Here is a 15,600-nt window from a genome sequence, read left to right on the forward strand (position 1 = left end):
CCGTCAGGGCCCCCGTCAGCCGCTGCTCCCACCACCCGTGACGCAAGGCTGCTGCTGGGGACAGGAGTGACGGCCGCAGCGCCACGCCGGGATCCACGGACGCCAGCCGGAGGGGAAATCGTGTTTGGAAAGGGCTGCATCAATCACATGTGACGGAGAAGCAGAGCCGCCCCCCAACGCGGCACAGAGGTCCCCCCGCAATCGGCGCAGAGGGGAGGCGGCTTCACAGCCCGGCGCCCACCTTTGGTTCTCTCTGTTCCAATCGCACTTAATCGAAGGAGACACAAATGGCAGAAAGGCAGAAAATCCCTCTGAGAACGCCAAGCATCCAGCCTGCTCCCTGCTGCACACACACGCTGCTGCCTGCCAGCACAGCACAGCCCCAGAGGCTTCCCAGCTGGGACAACTGAGCAGAACCCACCGGGTGACTGCAGCCCACGGCCCGTCCTGCCTCAACCCGGCTGCTCCAGGGGAAGCAGGGAGAGCAGAGCCGCTGCTCTCCGTCAGGGAACACCCTCCGTGGCAGGAAAGCCATGGCAAAACCCCCGGCTGCTGGAGCCCTTTGGAGCTCCAGGTATCCTGGCTCAGCTGGGGAAACGCGGCTCTGCGAGATTGATTAATTTTTTAAATTTTTTTTTTCCCCTTTCTTAACCAGGATTACACTAATTTCCAAGGCCTAATGGAGTCCAGCTGTGATGGGGAGGCAACGCTGCAGTAGTACAAAGACCTTTGCACATTGGTGCAAACTTGTACAACGCTCAGCACACACACACACACACACACACACAAAGCCCTATAAAAAGGATGCATGCAGCGGGATATTTTTAGTCTTGACAATACAGCCCTAAAAATACGACTTTGCTAATACATCACTACAGAAATATTCCCAGTGTCCATTCAGGAACGGTTTAAAACATTTATTTTTGTTTCCTTTTGCAATGGTCAGAGAGGAGGGAGAAAATAGAAACTCATTGATAAGAGGAAACGAGAGAGACATGAAAAATTGAAAACTACCTAAAAGCTCATGGAGAGGTTTATTTTATTAGTTCTTAATAAATATCTTGCAGATTTCCTCAGGAAATACACCAGATCACATGTAAAATAGTTTGGTACTGATGTCAACTGTGTCAGCATATGAAATCTATTAGGGTGAAGCCACAGCAGGGTGATCAGCGTGCTGAAAAACTGCACGGCACTGAGGCGAGGGGGGGTGGGGGGAATCTCACGGCCCTTCCAAATTCTTCGAGAGGTAAAAAAGTCAGCCAAGACGCAGAGAGAGAGAAAAAAAGATCCCACATCCTGCTTTGCGCTGCCAGCAATGTGAAGTGCCCAGAGATTAATTCTATGTCTGGCCTGGAAATGTGACTTTAAAGCATTGGAGGGAGCAGGGAGGAGGAGGAGGAGAGAGGAACGAGAAGGCCAGGAGAACCGGGACTGGCACCGTGCCATCGACCCCCCTCCCATCCTTTCCCGAGCCGTGTTTCAACGTAGACAGCAGTAAAGCCCAGCAGACGGCAGCTCCCGGGGCTGCCAGGGCCTCGCACCAGCTGGGGCGCGTCTCCTGCTCCCCGTGCAGATGGCTCTGGGAGCATCACTTCCGCTGCGCCTGCTTCCAGAACCACCCGCGCCCATGTGGCCGCCTTTGGCCGCTCTCCGCCACGGCCCCGAGCGCGCCTGGGGCCCCCCGGGCGGGACCAGCTCCGCTCCCAGCACCAGGCACGAGGGTTGTCAGCCCTTGGCTCCTTGGGCTGAAGGGTTTATGCTGTTCCCAACGCGCCTTTGGCAGCCGGAGCCTCCTTCTCCATCCCCGTGCCATCACCCGAGGAGCAGGCGCTGCTTTCGCAAGACGCCCCGGGGCCAGCGGAGAAGCGCCGGGAGTTCACTGAGCCTGGGTCAGGGGGCCAGATGATCCCAGGAGGGGGGAATGGAGAAACTCCACAGCCAAACCCATCCCCATGGGGTATCTCCTTCCCATTCCACAGCGACACGCTCCTGTCTGCTTCTCTGGGGTGGGACCCGAGAGTCTCGGGGGCAGACAAATCACTTGTGCCCTCTGTGTGTCACCTACCTGCCAGCCCTAAGGCCACCATGGCCATCACCTGCCACAATGACCAGCGTTAAAGATGACCTTTCCATTAGGGATGGGCCACGGATCTTCAGGGCTGTCACTCAGCCGGGGTTAAACTGTCCTGGTCAGTGAAGCTGGAGTGAGCATCACACAGCCAGGGTGACACCTGAAGGTCACACCTTCCTCCTGTCACTTAGCACAGACACAGCCAGCTCTGTGCTGCATAGCACACACAGCCCAGTTAGGGAAAATAAAAGTTCTCCACCCCTAAACCTGTGTGGGGTTCAACTCCTCAGATACACTCAAGAGTACAAGCACAGCCTTGGCTGTGCTGCCATTCCTGATCTCAACATTGAGGCAAGAAGAGATCCCAACAATCCCCCCCAGCACCAGGCACAGGATTCCCAGAGTGACTGCAGCCTGTGAAAAGAGGAAGGCAGGATGGAGCTGGCAGGGGATGAGCCCGTGGGGCAGCCCCTGGCAAGGAACTACTCTCACCAAACTGGCAGGCTGCACCCAAACCTGCCCTCCTTACCTACACCTGGAAGGTTATAAAACAGCCCCGCAAGCTCAATCAAGAGTTTTACAACTTCACAAAGCAGCATACTTAGTCTAATTATACAGTGTTCTCTCAAAGAATTAAACAGAAATACAGTAATTGACTTAAAAGCGTGAGGAAATCAAAGGTGCAAGGCACATTAAAGAATCAGAAATATCTCTTTAAAAGCAAAAGGACTTCCTGTCACGCTGCAAACATCTAAAGCTTCACGAAAGCTGCTGCACCTGGTGCACCTCACTCTGACTCCCTGGCACCTCGCTTTCTCCACCACCAAAGCTGGGGAGATGCAGAGGCCTGGGACAGCTGCCTCAGCACCCCCTTTCTCATTCCACAGCAGGACAGATGGATACAGTGTGCCACTGCTCCATTTCCTGCCTTTCATTTTACACACCAACGCTGCTTCTTCATCTAAATAGTGGTTGGATTCAGCGTTTGCAGAGCTGGCCATGCCTTGGAACCACAGCAAAACCTCTCCAACCTCACCTCACCTGTCACCTGTCCTGATTTGCTGCTTGGGCTGCTGAAGCTTGGCTCTAAAGCAGACTCAGGCTTTGTGTTTACAAATCATTTCCCCTCCATTTGTTGCCCTGAAATGAGATCCTGGTATCACCTTGTGGAACAGCTTCAAGGACAAATGTAAGGATGTGCTTGTGTGACAGACAGAGCAGGCAGAAGCCCCCAGCAAGCTCATCCAACACCACTCGATGGGGACTTTGCTGCACTTGAGCTGGAGGGCAGGAGTGGAGAGTCTGACACACCAGCAAACACTCAATTTTGCTGGAAACCTTTCCCTTCCCTGCCACAAAGCCCTGCCCAATCTTTTGCCTCCCAAGCCAACGTCTAGATTTCAGAAACCTGAACTGCCAGTGGAAATTCCCTGCAGCGCGTTCATTATTGCATCTCCTGCTGGCACTTGTGGCAAGGGGAAAAAAAGTCACATGGCTTTCTGGACACACATTTCACTAAGGAGTCTTGCATCAGAGGGCAGAAGCCAGCAGCCAGGAAAATAACTCCAATTACGGTAAATAAATCCCCAAATATGTGACAATCTGCCTTTTAAACAGGAAACAGAGGGGAATAAGCAAAGGAAGACTTTGGTCTAAACATTGCTGCCACCAGCCTCAAGAGCCCGAGAGCAGGACTCTGAAGACACGTCTGGGCCAGAATTATTTTACCTGAACTTTACTGATGTGTCTCAAGTCCGAGACAGCTTCCTTCCCTGAAGGGAAAGGCGCCGACAGTTCCCAGCAACTGTGCCAACCTCCAACACTCCCAGTGGCTCAGGGGAGAAACCCTGGAGGGTCAGCTGCCATCTCTGGACACGTACGTGTCCCTCAGGAGGCTCAGCACGGGAAGTTGTGTGGCTCCTGAGATGAGCAGTGCAGGTATCACTCCCTGCACCACTTCAAGCCTTCCTCCTGCTCACACATCCCAGGGTCTGGGCTGTGTCTGGACACAGGGAGTTGCAGATATCACTAAACAGCAGGTTCAGTGTAAAAGCCCTTTGCCAAGGCAGTGACACCAAAGAGCCAGCTCAGTCAGGAGCCCCTGTGCAAGGCAGGCAGCACGGGGAAGGATGGACACCAGAATCACCCAGCCCTCCTCGGGTTTCCTCTCCTGATTAGCAGTCAAACGCAAAGCAAATACAAGCAGCAATGTGAAAGGAGGGGAAGGATAAATTAAACATCCAGTTCCTCCAAACTTAAAGCCTTGAGAAGTGTTATGTCTTAACACCACCCTGCTAAAGGCAGCACTGCCCAGTCCCAGAGGGACAGTCACACAGCGACTGCCAGGTGCAGCTGGAGATTTCAGTGCACACACCTCAGCCCACAATTGCTGTTCATCAACCAAAGCCCCAGCACCCAGAGAAAGCCAGATGTCAAACTGCTCAACTCCAGCCTCCCTGCATCAAGTGGGCTTTGCACTACAAACCGAGTCCCCCAGGCAGGTGGAGGGACCTCAGGCTCTGCTCTCAATGGAGCACAGGGCTGCAGATACTTAGCAACCCCCAGACACAGCCCTGCAGTGTGACATCTTCATCAGCCTCCTGGTGGTTTAGCCCAAAGGTGTCACAGCCCACAGCTGAAGTCTGTATTTACCGCACAAAGAGGGGAATTAAGAGAAAAGGACTCAGTTCTGCTCCCCAGACAGGGAAAGATCAAGTTGCTTCTGCTGCTATCTACAGCCTGAGGTTTATTAAGCTTTCTTTTGTGTCTAGTTTTAAAACTCCACCAAACCAAGGCAGTTACCCACAGCATTGCTATTTTTAAACTCAGGCAAATGCATTGGACTCTCTTGCATTCGACTGTCTTCACCTTTTGTCAGCTCCAACATGTAAGATGTGGTTAGAGCTTCGTCAGAAGACATCGAGATGAGGCTGCCACAGGTGATCAGAAGGTGCTTCCTCTGAGCCTCTTCTGATGCTGCAGTCAGTTCTTCGAGCAGAGCTAGGTCCAAGTGGCAGAAACCAGCTCGTGGCAATGGTCAGAGCTGAGGCTCTGCTGAGGGCAGACACCACCAGCCTCTGCATCATCTCCAGGGATATTTGAAGGGTTCAGGCTGCATGCCTGAGCAGGTGTGGTCAGCAAAGCAAGACCTGCTGTGTCCAGGGCTGCAAGTAGGGCGAGATGGCAGCAGAGCCAGCTGCTGGTTACCACAGCACAGCCTCATCTCAGGGCTCTGAGCTGTCCTCTCCAATGAAAACAGGAAGTCCTGTACCTGCTTAAGTGCTGCAGGGGATTTGCACTGACCTACACATCTTCCCTTGTGTGTATCAAGACTTGGGCAAGATCCACGTCTCAAGCTGGTGTCAGTGTTCAGGGAGCAGCACGTGCCATAGCCAGTCCTTGCACAGGCTGCAGTCAGAGCTGTGTGACAGCAGATCCACTCTGAGCCAGGCAGTCTCTCCAACCCCTGCAGCACTGACCTGCTCAGCCCTGGCCTGAGGACACTGGTGTGGCAAAAGCCACAGACACTGCTCTGAAGCTGCTGCTGTGAAACCTCTCTTTCTGCACGAGCCTTCAAGGTTTCCCAGCTGACACCACCCTCAACAGAGAACCCGGCCATGGATCATCAGCTCAAGAAGACAGAGCCAGGGTCTGCAGAGCAAAGCCCAGCCTGGCCCTGCCTCACAACCTGCATCAGCACAGTCCCTCTGTCAGGGCACAGCTAGCTGGTTTTCCTCCTCGCCCACTGCCCTTGGCAGAGCAGATGCACGGGTCACCCTGCCCAAACTGTCACTGCTTTTCCACTTTCCCAGTCCTCAGCTAAAGCAACGCACTTGGCCAGACCTTCCTTGTGCCTCTGTGCCCTGACTCTGCTCGGCCCTGGGGGATGCAACTTCATTCCCTACATGTGCTGAGGATGCACATATGGCAGCCCCCTCCCCTCTCCACTTCCACCTAACCCCGACCTCCTAACAACCTCCACACGGCACAGTGCGACCGGCCCAGAGTGCCAGAAGGCATCCAGGTGCTGCAGCCTGATGCTTCACACCCGCAGCCAGGCAAATTTGCTGGGATTTCCGGGAAGTGTCTCTAGGGTGCCCCGTGCTGCTGCACCCCCACCTTGGTGTGTGCTTGTTTGGAATGCAGGACCATCGAGGCGGGGGGAGAGGGGAAGTTATTCTGGTGGTGGCCTATGAATAACATCCAGTGATTTATAGGAAGTATAATCCAATAATACAGTAAAATAAAACAGTGTGTCTGAGATGGGTTTGATTCCAGGAATTATAAAACAAATTATTAAAGAGAGAGAGAAAGAAAAAAGCCTCAGTGAGGCCAGATCGGAGTAAATTGGGCACAGATGGGCTGGGAGGGGGTTTCTCTCTCTCCACTCACCGAGATGCCCCTGCCGCAAGCACGGCTTCAATTAGTCTTTTCAGAAACCAGAGTTTTATTCCTCCAAATTACAGAATTAAAAAAAAATTAAAATTCTTGAAGTGTTTGTGGTCAGGATAAAGGGATCCAAACTTCTCTGTGAGTTGGTTGTGCAGATGGCTACCAAACTGTTAAAACGGGCCACCCCACTATGGTCCCATCCCAGCCAGAGCCCAGGATGGCCCCAAACACTGGTTAGCCACCTATGTCCCATCCTGGAAAGCACCAGCAAGTCTCTGCCATGTAGAGTGGCCACCTCTCTCTGCCTCCCTGCCTCGGGTTGGCACTCCTTGCCCCGTGGGTTTGAGGTCTGCAAGAAGCCTTTTCACACCTGAAGTGCTCCTGACAGGAGGCAGCCGGGCCAGCGGGACCCTCACTGGCTGCATGCCTCCCAGGACAAAGCAGGAACACACTGTTTGATGCTCAACAGCAGGGGATGCACTTCATGTGGGAATTCTTTGGCTTCCTCTGTCAGAGAAAACAACAGATCCAATTCATCTCCCAGGATCTTCCCAGTGCTGCCCGGCTGCACAGGCAGCTGAGACCAGCTCCAGCGTGCCTGGTGCTATCTCTGGGGAGAGGCACAGCTCAGCTGCACTGGGCACGGGCCACAGAGCCCTGGTGGTGCTCACCTGAGCCCTGGCACCCACTGCAGGGTTCAGGTAACCACAGCAGTGATCTGCCTGGGAGGAGGATGTGAAATGCCACGTGCTGCTCACAGCTGGCTGCTTTTGAAACCAGTTTAAACACAGCACAGAAAAAGTCACCCTGTCAAAAGAGCACACGGTGACCTTGCGGTTGGTTGGTTTATGACAAAGTGGCAGTGGCTGGGAGCAGAGACACAGAGGACATGACACAAATCCCATAGGGGGACACGTGCCAGGACAGGGGCACCCCTGACAGGTCACAGCCAACCCACACCACAGCGAAAGAATAGGAGTAAAAAAGCAAAGAGCAGCAGATATAAATTATCATGAATGATTCCCAACCTCCTGTGCTGCCCACTGCCTCACTGAAGGTCTGGGACAGACCAAGCACAATCCAAAAATGGGAGAAACTGAGGCTGAGATGGGGCAGGATTGTGTTTGGTGTAAGTAAGAGGGAGGACAGGTGCTTAACACAGCATTTAATTGTTAACTTTCCTTTTCCTTAATACCTGACTCTTTACTTAAAAGCTCTTATTCAGGGGTTAAAAATTTCATAGAATTCCTCACACTGTGACTGTTATGCCACTGACACTACATCACGACTGCCAGCACCACTGTATCCCAGCACCAAGGATTTGTTACAGCCATGGAGCAACAAGCACATTTACAAGTTTCTCAGGCGTAGCTGGGGCTCCAGAGACCTGGGAATACAGCAGGGAAGGGAGGGAGCAGCTACCCCTGAAGAGAACACCCCCAAAGAGCAGGGAAAAGAGGCTCAGACCTCCCTCCCAGCCCCAAGCCCGCGAATCTCCTGCTACTGCAAACTGAGTGTCAAGCCCATGTGATGGGAAGGACACAGCCACGCTCTGCTCCCAGATTTGCAGGATTTCAGTAGGAGGAGATCTCCAGAGGCTGTTTGGTCCAACTGCAAAGTTAGATCCAGCTCTGGAGTGGACACAGCCAAGCTCTGACTACAGCCGGCTCCCCAGCAACGCTTCCTGGCAATTTGGGATGCAGGAGGGTGGGACTGCTCCCCGCGTCCCGCCAGCCTCCCACAGGCCCACAGGGGCGGCTCGGCCCCCTGGCTCCCGCTGCTGCCCCTGCTGCTGCAGCACAGGGAGGTGACTCATGTGCTGGGAAATGGAAACCCGCACCTTCCCGACAGCGTTCCTGCCGCCTGCTCCCGCAGGGCCTCTGCCCACAGCAGCCCACACACCGGGGAGCGAGCCAGCACCCCTGCTCCATGCAGGGCACTCTGTAACCATTCCAACATTCCTGCCTTCCTTCTAAACTCCAGACCCTTTGCTGCTCTGCTTTTGATTTCCATCTGCACCCAGCTCTTCCCAGCATGGCAGCGTGGGCAGCGAGCCCAACCTGCGCTGTGCCAGCGCTCGGCGTACGAGCCCTCTGAGACCACCGGGGCATTTGTGCTGACAGCAGGGTTTGCTTTGCCAACAACACTCTCAGCAATGTTTCAGGGTCACCAGAGCAAAGAGCCCTCAGGGAAATCCCTGAAGGGCCCTTGGCATCACGTGGCAGCCGTGGTGCCATCCAACCTGCAGGCATTCCATGAGCACTGCCACCTGCTCCGCACGCAGCCCGCGGGCCCCGGCCTGCAGAAACAGGTTTCCTTCCTCCAGAGATCCAAAAGATGGGAGCAGCTGGCAGCTACCCACACAGGAGGCATAAAACTCTGAGAATACTTATTTTTCATGAGATAAAAAGCACTCCCTCTGTCACTCACACACATCCACAACTCAGCTATGGATGGACGAGCACAGCCCAGCGGTTTGAGAGCTGGGATTGCTTCCAGCTCTGCCAAAGGGGTTTGCCATCCATCCCAGACAAATCTCATCCTCTCCTTCCCACCCGCTCCTGTCTGTGGCACAGACACCACTACTAATTCACCTACCAGGGGTATTATTAATATTATGAATACAATAATTACTGTCACGCAGAGGCATTTGCTTATAATCATGAAGTACTTTGCAGCTCAAAGATAAACACGCTATTGCTGGCTGGCATCTGGCAGGCAGGAGGGCATGGCTGCCTTGCCAGTGGGACTGATAGCTCCCTCCAGGAGAGGAGAGTGCCTGCAAGGCAGGCACAGAACACAGCAGCCACTTCCCAGCCCTCCAGCCAGTACCAGTTTGCTCCATCAGCTGACCTTGGCCACTGACCACCAGCCTGACCAGTGGCCAACTGGCTTACGAGGGAGGGATCTTCCAGCAGCAGCTCTCTGGGGCTCAGCCTGATCGCCCACACGCTGGACGTAGCTGAAATCCATCAGCTGGAGGCCTTCATCTTTGGGATCTAAATCCCAAGGTATCAGGATGTGAAATGCTGCTAGCTCCCACCCAGGGAGAGCAGCCTCATCCCTGTTCCCAAGCTCGTGGCTCAGGCAGACCTGGGTACCTGCTGCCGAGTGCGTGTTGGAGGGGACACAGGGAAAAACACAATCCCTGGAAGCATCATTTTGAATTCAGTGAAGAGGCTCTGGTTTGGTGGCATCTCTGCTACCCAGCACATTAAACTTGTCAATAGTAGAGACCAGGCAGGCTGCTGGGTGGATGGAGGAAGTGAGAGGAGGAGAGTAATTAACACTAGATCTGTGTTGTTCTCTGCATTAACATGGGGCACAGGCTCCAAATCAGTGTTTCAGAGAGTGGCATCACATTCCCCCACCCACCTGCACGGACACAGGCAGCCACAGCCAACAGCTGAGGCCTCTGACACTGTCCCAGCCCTTCTGGTGCCAGCACAGGCACTGAGCAGGGCCCAGCTCTAACACTGGGAAGGCAGAGCCATAAAGCAGCGTCCTCCTCCCGTGCTGGTGACTCAGGCTCCGGGGGGGATGCGATACCTCCTCACTCCTCAGACACCACAGCCAGCTCCAAAGGCCCTGCCAAGGTCCTCTTCCCTTTGTGTTGACACCCACAGGCATCCAACCACCACTCCCACCTCCCCATCTGGTGTGTCCCCCACCCTTCTCCGCACGGGGAGTGGCTGATCCCCGTCCAGTTTCCCCTCCAGCAGCACGTGGTACCTTTGGGCTGGGAGTTGTACACTGCAAACATGTTGATGGCCACGAGCTGCAGCATGCGGGTGCTTCCGATGGGAGGGGGGCTGTGCTGCAGCAGCACCTGGAACTCCCTCAGGACCTCCTCAGCCACCGCAGGGAAGGTCTCCATCCTGCAGACAGAGAGAGAGGCTGTAGAGAGCAGGCTGTGTCCTGAGATGTGGGGTGGGAGGTGGGCATGGCTCAGCCCGTCTGACATCTCCTGGGGAAGGGGGGAATCCCTGGGGTGTTGTCTCCCAGCCAGGAGCTGTGGAGAATGAAGGTGCAGGCTGCTTCCTTAGAGAGGGCAGTGAGGGATTGCTCTGTGAACGACAGGCAGCATTCTTTTGGCAGAAAAACACGGCCTTTATGAGTCATTTCTGACCAACCATTTTTTTCTACTGACTTCTACCAATCTGGGAGAGGTGCCAAGGGGCCAGCAGCTCACTTGGACCAGGAGCAGCCCATGGGACTCCCAAGGCTGCAGCAAAATGCACACACTGGTGCCACATTGCGGATGTGGCAATTCCAGTGCATTGAATGCTGGCCAAAGCGTGCTTCCTCCAGAACTCCTCGCTGCAACATCGGATCCCGTGGCACCGAGCCCTGTCTCCCCCAGGCTACACACTCCCCAGCACTGTGATTGAGCCCCTGAACTTCATCACTTCGAGCCCCACAGGACAGGGACTCTGTGACTCGTGGAGCTGCTGACAGTGTCAAAGCTGGAGCGGGTCCCCGCAGCCGCAGCGCCGCTGTCGCGCGTCAGGACACAGCAGCCCGCGGCTGCGGGGCCACGGCTGGGGATGGGGTGAGCTTTCAACACCACTCACAAGCACCCATGGAAACCTGACACCTTCATCCTGCTCTTCGTCGCTGAGGGAATTAGCTGAGGTCACTTATCAAAGCTGTTGGATCCTCACCAAACTCCCGGGGTGAAAAATTGAAATTATTGGAAAGAGCACAGTCAAACCCCAAAAATGACTGAGGTGTGGTTGCCCACAACAGTATCCCACAACCTGGTATCCCATGAAGACAATTTTATAAACCAAAACCTTGGGAACTACTGAGGGGGGAGGTCCTCCTGTCCCACTGCCTCCTCCGCAGAGTTTGCTGCATTGATTCTCGTTCCTACACTAGAAAAAGCCACAGCCAGACACAGCAGACTGGAAATCTCCCAGAAAAGTGCCCACACTGCCAGTCATCAGTGACATTATCAAGAACCCTCATGGGAGTGAGGGAGCCAAAACCCACAGAGGGTGAGGCATCTGGAGCTGGGGCAGGCAACCTCAGGGGCCTCCATAGCAATTTCCTCTATCTTCCCCCCAGGAGATTCAGATCTTGTGATATCACCACAGGCTGGATTAATGAGCCACTTCTGGTAACCCACATGGGCAATTCTGCTGGGCTTCCCCAACAGACTTCAGGACAGTGACAGCTTGATTTTTAAAGAGAGACATGGCTTTACTCTTAGCCATATTTCATGGGTGCTTTTCATCACCCAGGTCTGCCTCCCAGGAGGGTACCCTCTCCCTGGGCACTGTTTGCTGGAGCAGTTCAAAGTCTCTGTTACCTTCCCAAAAACATGGAGGGGGGAAGAAATACTCTCCTTGTACCTTGTAGCTTTGTGGAATGGAGCAGCCCTGTCGCTACAAAAGCACTGCTTTCCTGGATTTGGGGCACAGCCAGAGAATTAGAGCAAACTGATTGCTTCTAAAGACTTCCTAATTTTGAGAAATCTCAGACCACATCCAGTGTATCCAGCAACATCCTCCTAAGGCAGACAGCACTCTGGGGATGGAGGAGCCCTTTGCAGGATGGGTTGTTACTGAGGAGATGAAGATTACTGCCATGGAATAACAACAAGAAGGAGTGAGGGCTTCCTCAGCTCCACCACCTGTGCTTTGATAACACAGCACATCTGGAACAGTATGCAGTAACCCCACTGAGCTCAGAACCAGCAGGTCAGGAGCCAAGTGGAAGTTTTTAATAAATTGCTTACCTGTGGTTTTAGGAGCAAGAGTCCAATTAGGACAACATCATCTTTTCCGTATTTTTTCCAGATAAATCACTAAAGATCCTGCCCAAAAAGGACTTGGCTATTCCTCACCTTTTACCTATTTTAAGCACGGAAGCTGTTAAGCAGGGCTGGACGATTTTCTCTTCCTGTGTCATGGTATTACTTTCTAGTTCCCTTCTAAGTACTTCAGGGCATACTGTACCATTAAACATACTTGGGTTTTCTAAATGACTGTCCTGGGAAGCAACAGCCTGAAACGCTGCATCTTAATTTCACAAAAGTCTCAGGAGCCAAATGTGCAACTGATCTCTGCTACATCCCCATTAATCCCCTGCTGGCATCCGTTCAACCGGAGCTGGACCGCGAGCGCGGCCCCACAGCGCTGGGACCAGCAGCTCCCCGGATGCTCTGTCCTCCAGCACAGACCCTGCACTTCCCAAACCTTCTGTGGGCTCTGGCAGCTCTCCTCTTTTCCTGCAGCTCTGCCTCCTTGCTGCAGGCCAGCCTGGTGGCCCATGGGTGTGTAATCAATGTCTTGTGACTCAGGGAGAGATCAGCAGTGACCCTCAGACACTTGGATCTCCAACAAATCGCCAGCTCCTGCTTTCCTGGTTTTTGTGAAGGGTCCAAAGTTCCCTGAGTGGTCATTCCTGTAAGCACTGGACACAGAAAATGCTGAGGTGCTGCTGTGTGGCAGGATCTAAGCTGTTCCCAGCAGGGACAAGCTGTCACTTTGCACCCACACTCCCTTTACCTCCGAAAATATAGAGGAAAAGGCCTCTCAGCCCTGTAGCCAGCAGTTCCACAGGAGAATGAAGGAGCCAACAGAGCTCAGGAAACTCTGGCTGCTTCTGAGGCACTGGCAGGCTCAAGCTGAGACCACCACTGGCAGTGTCCTTCCTCACCAGCTGATCCCACAGCGAGGGCCAGTCTGGACCTGGAGCAGAGGCAGCTCCATGGGAAGCCCATCAGCCCTGAGGCTGAGCTCTGCCCTTGGGGTCATAAGGATGTTCCCTGGGCTGGGATCTCAGCCCAGGCTGGGATCACGTTTGCTTTGCTTCAAGGGGAGCTGTTCAATTACTTGAAACCCATTTCTGACAGCCACTGCCAAGGGCACTTTGTACAAACCAGTTCCCACAGCCAGGGCAGCTCACAGCTACGGGGCTTGAGGAGATGAAGGGCAAGGCTTGTTTTGGATGGCAGCTTTCAGCCACCACATGGATCTGCCTCGATGGCTTTGTGATCCTCACAAGCAGCAGCCACTGAGAGCCCCAGCAGCCACCTCTGCCCTGGGTGAGGGCAATGGAAGACAGGGGGTTAAACACAGAAATTCAAGGGGAGGGAGCACAGTTAGGTGATGGGATAGAGAGAAAACAGCCTCTAGTCCCTCCTGTGTGTGTGAACTATCTGAGCTCAGTTTCTGCCAGAGGGTCCTGGTGCATGGGCAGGAATGGGCTTTGAGGTGGGGGAAAGGAAAAGCCCAAGCTCCAACCAGTGTGGACTGGAGGGCGGGTAAGGAGAATAAGAACCAGGAGGCCAGGCCTGCAAGAATTCACACCCTGTGCCCTCAGCTCCAAACACAGCTTAGTTGCTAACAATATTAAATTCCAAAAAGACTTGTAATGTAGGAAAATAAAATAAACATCCTGCACACTTACCCAATCCTGGTAAACAGCTTCCCATGGGCATGGAGAAAACTGAGGATGAACCTTTTGTTCAGCTGCATGGGAAAAAAAAAAAAAAAAAGAAAAAAAAAGAGAGAGAGGAGAAAACAATTAAACTCTCTCCTATTTCCTGTGAATTAAGAATGTCCCCAGTGACAGAAGAACCTGGCCTGGATGCTGGGGGTGGCATTGGAGATGGGAACCAAATGGACATGCCCAAACTCTTACAAACATCATGCACAGAGGCAGAGGCAAGTGCCAAACAGCTGGAGCTGGAAGCGGAGCTGGGAGAGGCAGTGGAGACACAGCACCCTCTGCCGGGTCCTGTGATCCTGCACAGCGCTGCTTTGCTCCAGGAGCCCCAAACCCCACACCCTGGGCACCCCAAACCCAACACAAGCACCTCCAAACCCAACACCTGAACCCCAGGAACCCAAATCTGATATCTGCACCCCAAGCTCCTCCAAGCAAAGCTCTCCTCCCCCCGTCTCATCAACTCAAAACTTAGCACAGCCTAATGGGTTCTGGAAAAGGAGTATCCAAAGGCAGCATTCCCCACTAGCATTCCCACTGACGGAAAAACACAACCCCACAACCACCAGCAGCAGCCTGTTCCGTGCTCCTGACCGTGCCAGAGGCAGAGCAGCAGCTGGACAAGGCAGACAGGGAGCAGGATGTCCTCCCCAGCACTCTTCTGCAGAGCAGCCAGCACAGAGAGCTCAGCTGCAGCACCCACACTTGTTTGTGCCCTGCCAGGAGCAGCTTCCAGGAGCAAGGGAGGACTGGGGTGATGCTGCACCCCCTCATTTATCTGGTGTTAGAGACAGTGCTCAGATGTGCCAGCAGAGCCTCTGAGACCCTGCATTTTGAACAGGTACTGAACTGCCCAGAGAAGCTGTGGCTGCCCCATTCCTGGAAGTGTTCAAGGCCAGGTTGGATGGGGCTCTGAGCAATCTGCTCTAGAGGGCTGTCCCTGCCCATGGCAGGGGTGGGTGGAACTAGATGGTCCCTCCCTACTCAAAACATTCCATGATTCTGTGGACACGGAGCTCAGGGGATACAAGGGAGCTGGCTGTAGCACACAGCGTGAAGGCAGCTTCCTGCCCTGCTTTGGTCCCCTGACTCCAAAACCCAACTTGAATAATTATTCACTACTGCTCCAGGCCACCTCTGCTCGCCCGGCACAGCTCCGGGCTTTCGCAGCCCTTATCTACACGGCTCTGAGGATGGCTGTGGGTGGGTGAGCACTCCCTCAGCCTGGCCCTGGGGGTGGCTGTGTCACAGCAGGAGTGGACTGGCCTCACTTTTACCTTCCCCAGAGCAGGAGGTTTTCCTCTCTTGCCTGTGCCTGCACAGCCTCAGCGCGCTGAGAAAAGCCAGGCTCCGAGTGCTGCGAGGGAGACGCTGACCAGGAGCGACCCAGAGCACCACCACACTGCTCCAATCCACCCAGGGCTTTTACAGCTTCAACTCCCCCACTCCCACTCACAGGAGGAGGATAAGGTTACCTGGCAGGGCTGTGGCAGTGCCCAGCCAAGAGCTGGGCACGTGCCAGAGGATGCAGGGCAGGCACTGAGCAGTGCCTCCTAAGCTCTCTGCCAGGCCTGGCTGCAGGGGACAGTTGTCACTGGCATCCCAGCTCTGGTGCCACCTCCCTCCCCCATTTACTGAGCCCCTGGGTTCAAGCCATGACTGATGCCAGCTGCTCT

The 15,600-nt window shown here is 54.2% G+C and overlaps 1 protein-coding gene across 11 annotated transcripts in view; it reads right to left on the minus strand.

Moving 5' to 3' along the window:
- The window catches only part of SMG6 (SMG6 nonsense mediated mRNA decay factor), a 105,503-nt gene that overhangs the window by 65,860 nt on the left and 24,043 nt on the right, over positions 1-15,600 (minus strand). For all 11 annotated transcript variants that reach the window (XM_023939221.2, XM_086858859.1, XM_086858860.1 and 8 more), the window contains exons 9-10: positions 13,886-13,947; positions 10,199-10,344 (exon numbers count right to left, since the gene is read on the minus strand). In XM_023939221.2, the coding sequence (XP_023794989.2) occupies positions 10,199-10,344; positions 13,886-13,947 (208 nt within the window). The remainder of the gene's footprint in view (positions 1-10,198; positions 10,345-13,885; positions 13,948-15,600) is intronic.

The sequence above is a fragment of the Cyanistes caeruleus genome, chromosome 21, assembly GCF_971803275.1.
Source record: "Cyanistes caeruleus chromosome 21, bCyaCae1.hap1.1, whole genome shotgun sequence".
In the NCBI taxonomy this organism is placed as follows: domain Eukaryota; kingdom Metazoa; phylum Chordata; class Aves; order Passeriformes; family Paridae; genus Cyanistes; species Cyanistes caeruleus.